Genomic DNA, 3,951 nt, shown 5'->3' with positions numbered 1-3,951 from the left:
AATTTACAAATTAAAATAAATTTAAAATTAAATAAAAGTGTAGCTATTTTATATATAAGATAATATATATATATATATGTATATGAACTTAGGAAAGTACGAGAAAATCTTAGTTTTACATTAAAAAAAAAAGAGAAAATCTTGGTTAATTTTTTTTACTAGATGAAGCTAACAACTACAACACCGAAACATAAATATAACTTTAAGAAGGCATAATTTTGTGCACCTGCAAACAAAAATGTAGCTGACACACTCCGATATATATTTCCACCAACACTCTTTCAAGTTTTCCTCACTCCCATTCAACTTCTTTCTCAGTTTCCTGTCTCTTTTACATATTTTCGACCTAAGAGAGATAAAGTACGTCAACGCTCTGTACCCAAAATATGACATTCCGGTATCTCGGAGTTGCGGCTATGTTACTGATCTTGTATTGTATTATTGAAACTGTTACTAGCCACAGGACGAATTTGACATTTCCGGCGATTATAGTTTTCGGAGACTCCATTGTTGACCCTGGCAACAATAATTATCTCAAGACTATTGCTAGGTGTGACTTTCCTCCTTATGGTAGGGATTTAGCCGGAGGAAAACCGACAGGAAGGTTTTCTAATGGAAAGATCGCTCCTGATTTCGCAGGTACGTACATCGGTCAACCTTTTCATTCGCTCATTACGAATTATTTGGCTAATTGATTTGAGACAAATTGAATAATTTCAGCTGAAATATTTGGCATTAAGGATCTCATTCCACCTTATCTCGATCCAAATTTGAAAATTGAAGACCTCGTTACAGGTGTAAGTTTTGCATCAGGAGGAGCTGGATATGACCCTATTACTGCCAACTTTGGGGTATGAAAATAATATTAAATCCCACAATTCATTCTCTAGACTTTTTGTTATATATTCTACCAATTTCAGAACTCTAATTTGATCTTATTCGTTGATACTAAAATTGATCTGTTCGAATGTTCGTCTCCATAAAGCAATCCTGCAATGAGCAAAGAATTCCTAGAGCACAATTCTAGCGCCCCTGTAAGTCTTTGTTCTTGGCAGGCTTGATTTTTCGGGGAAAACATTCGACCAGAACAATTTTGCTATCAATATTTTTTGCTATATTATCAGCCTGCTTTTTCGCTGTCCGATCAACTAGACATGTTCAGGCAATACTTATCAAAGATCAAGTCAGCTGCAGGGGAAGAGAAAGCAGCTCACATATTATCTCAGGGTTTATTTATGGTTGTCGTAGGAAGTAACGACATTTCTAACACCTACTATGGTACTCCTATCAGGAATTCTAAATATGACACTAATTCCTACACGGATTTCATAACCGGTTACGCTTCCAGTTTCTTGCAGGTATAATCCTGTTATGGATAGACATTTGCATACTTAAACTGTTTTATGACGTTTCTTGATTGATGACAGGAGCTTTACGAAATAGGAGCTAGGAAAATGGCGGTGTTTGGTGCACCGCCGATAGGGTGTGTGCCATCACAGAGAACTATATACGGAGGGATAGAAAGAGAATGTTCAGATAAAGAAAACAAATTAGCATTACTCTTCAATTCCAAGCTTCACTCTGTCATAGATCGTCTCAATCGACAGTTTTCCGATTCTAAAATCGTCTACGTTGATGTCTACTATTCTCTGCTTTCCATTATACAAAATGCCGCTCAATACGGTAATAATCAATACGATTGTGTTCTTCAAGTTTCGTTTTACTTAACAATTGCAAAAAATATCTTTTCGCTGATCGATTTAATCAAATCATGGTGGATTTTCCTAGGATTTGAGGTGACAACCAAGGGGTGTTGTGGCACAGGAAGTATAGAGGTAACCGTTCTTTGCAATTCATTGAAAATCGGATATTCCTGCCCGGATGCCTCAAAATACATATTCTGGGATAGTTTCCATCCTACCGAAAGGACTTACGAAATCCTGACTCGAGAGATACTACAGAAATATCAAAATAACTTTATCTAATGGAGATAGCAGTCCAAAGGTTCTAGCCTATTTAATTGTATGTGGTGAGAGAATCTCGAAAGTGTACTAATTTTGTAAAAAATGGCACGATTTCTGAGTTTGAGATAGTTCGAGAATTAAATCGTCGGCAATTTCAAAGGCTTGGAAAAGAACCTACTAGGAAAAGTTATGAGTAAATGGAAACTTGTTGTTTCAAGAACTCTATATTTTTTGCCTATGATGGGAAATAATCGAAATGATACGGAAGAAATTTCCAGGATACATCTTTGTTTAACAGTCTACAAAGTACATACATGATATGGTAACTCTAAAACAATTGCTTATGAAAGAACATCACCCACTTATGAAAGAACCCCAATTGATCAACTTATTTGATTTATAGTTAATTACACTCATAAACAGTTAAAAGTAAAAGTAATTTTTATTTATAAAACTTCAACTTATATACAAGTAATTATCACTCACTTACAAAGTCCAACACAAGTGAAAGCTTACTACAATTTACATGTACATCTTGATATGTATCATATGATTAGTCCGAACATCACATACGAATATACAAAAACTAATATCGTAAGTTATATAGAAAGGAAGAAGACTCCTAAACTTGTATACTTAATCACATAACTTGACAAGCATTAGGATTGTCATCACTGAATGCAGTCATATACTTAACTTCGAACAAACTAGCACGCGCGAGCGGCGCATACTGAGGATCGTTGAGCGCATTGCGCACGTATCCTGGAGGAGCCTTCTTATCATACGCACCTGGTGCGTATGGATGTGGGATCAGATCAACAGGGACGTATGGCCAGAACTCAGCTTTCTTCCCCGTTCGATACCTGACGCGTTGCAAGACTTTGTTGGGTTCGACATAGCCGGTTACCGTGAGCTTGTGCTTCTTGGGTTCAACTTCAACTTGAGTCACTCCTTTCATGCCTTGTACTGATTTCTTCACCCTCCTTTTACAGCCCTCACAGTCTATTTTAATTCTAATCTCGACCGTCTGATGATTATCTCATAAAAATAACATAAGAGCGGTTAGAATCATAACTTAGAGTTCTTCGATTCGAATCGATGAGCATATTGAATGCTTGCTAGAGCCTAACAGATTGAACCTAGAGTTTATAGGTAAAGAAAATACCTGAAGTTGGTTCTTTCTCTTAAGTTTCTTGCTTCTTCTTTTGGGTGACCATTCAAATAGCTCAGTTACATGATCCAAAATGCCCATCTCTTTAACTAAGAAATAAAAAAGGAAACGGTTGGCGAAAGTGCCTTTCTAGAGCTGCCAAAAACAGGGAGAGGGATTCTTTGAATAAATACTACTAGGATCCATTTTTTTACTGGTCGTAAATCAAGCTGCTAACGCAGAGATTTTCACTTTAAAACTGTACAGATATGTTAGAAATTTTTTAATAAATTAATCTCACATCACATCACATTATCCAAAAAGTTAAACTAATTATATAGAAGTGTGAAATTAGAAAAAATTTAAATGAATCCATGGAAAATATTTCACTCTACACTTTTAAGATTGTGAATAGAATATAGAGATTCATTTACAGGTTCAAATGAGATGGAATCAATAACATTTTCATCATTATCAACCGGCTACTTCTTTAAATTTTGAATTTGTATAACTGGTATTAGGATTTTTCGATCGGTCCACCTCGTGTAATAAAACTTACAAATACTTATTTAAGAAATGATTACTGAACTAATGACTTATATGCCATATTAATTACAGGATTTGTTAGATTATATATTTTATTGTGTTAATAGAGAGAATTTCATAGACTTAGATTGATGAAAGCAAATTTTAATACGCTATAGTGGACCGGACCGGATCGGACAGAGTACAAAAATTATCACATTTGCAATAGGATAATAGTAGTTGAAGGGGTGACATGTGTACTTATTACAGTACTTATTAGTTATTACTAACGGTTCTAGAAGAAACATTGGA

At 35.2% G+C, this 3,951-nt stretch overlaps 2 protein-coding genes across 2 annotated transcripts; one reads left to right on the top strand and one right to left on the bottom strand.

Moving 5' to 3' along the window:
* Positions 1–386: 386 nt before the first annotated feature.
* On the top strand, positions 387–1,985 carry LOC139881543 (GDSL esterase/lipase EXL3-like). Its single transcript, XM_071865996.1, has 5 exons — positions 387–639; positions 721–851; positions 1,125–1,358; positions 1,428–1,683; positions 1,789–1,985. The coding sequence occupies exons 1-5, from the start codon at positions 387–389 to the stop codon at positions 1,983–1,985; spliced, it is 1,071 nt and encodes a 356-aa protein (XP_071722097.1).
* Positions 1,986–2,604: 619 nt separating this feature from the next.
* On the bottom strand, positions 2,605–3,216 carry LOC139881546 (heavy metal-associated isoprenylated plant protein 27-like). The gene is made up of 2 exons (XM_071865999.1): positions 3,130–3,216; positions 2,605–2,991 (listed from the first exon to the last, which is right to left on the bottom strand). The coding sequence occupies exons 1-2, from the start codon at positions 3,214–3,216 to the stop codon at positions 2,605–2,607; spliced, it is 474 nt and encodes a 157-aa protein (XP_071722100.1).
* Between the last annotated feature and the right edge of the window lie 735 nt (positions 3,217–3,951).

This window comes from Rutidosis leptorrhynchoides, unplaced genomic scaffold (genome assembly GCF_046630445.1).
Source record: "Rutidosis leptorrhynchoides isolate AG116_Rl617_1_P2 unplaced genomic scaffold, CSIRO_AGI_Rlap_v1 contig170, whole genome shotgun sequence".
Taxonomy (NCBI): Eukaryota; Viridiplantae; Streptophyta; class Magnoliopsida; order Asterales; family Asteraceae; genus Rutidosis; species Rutidosis leptorrhynchoides.
The sequence above is the reverse complement of the archived record's forward strand: the minus strand, read 5'-3'. Positions and strand labels throughout refer to the sequence as shown.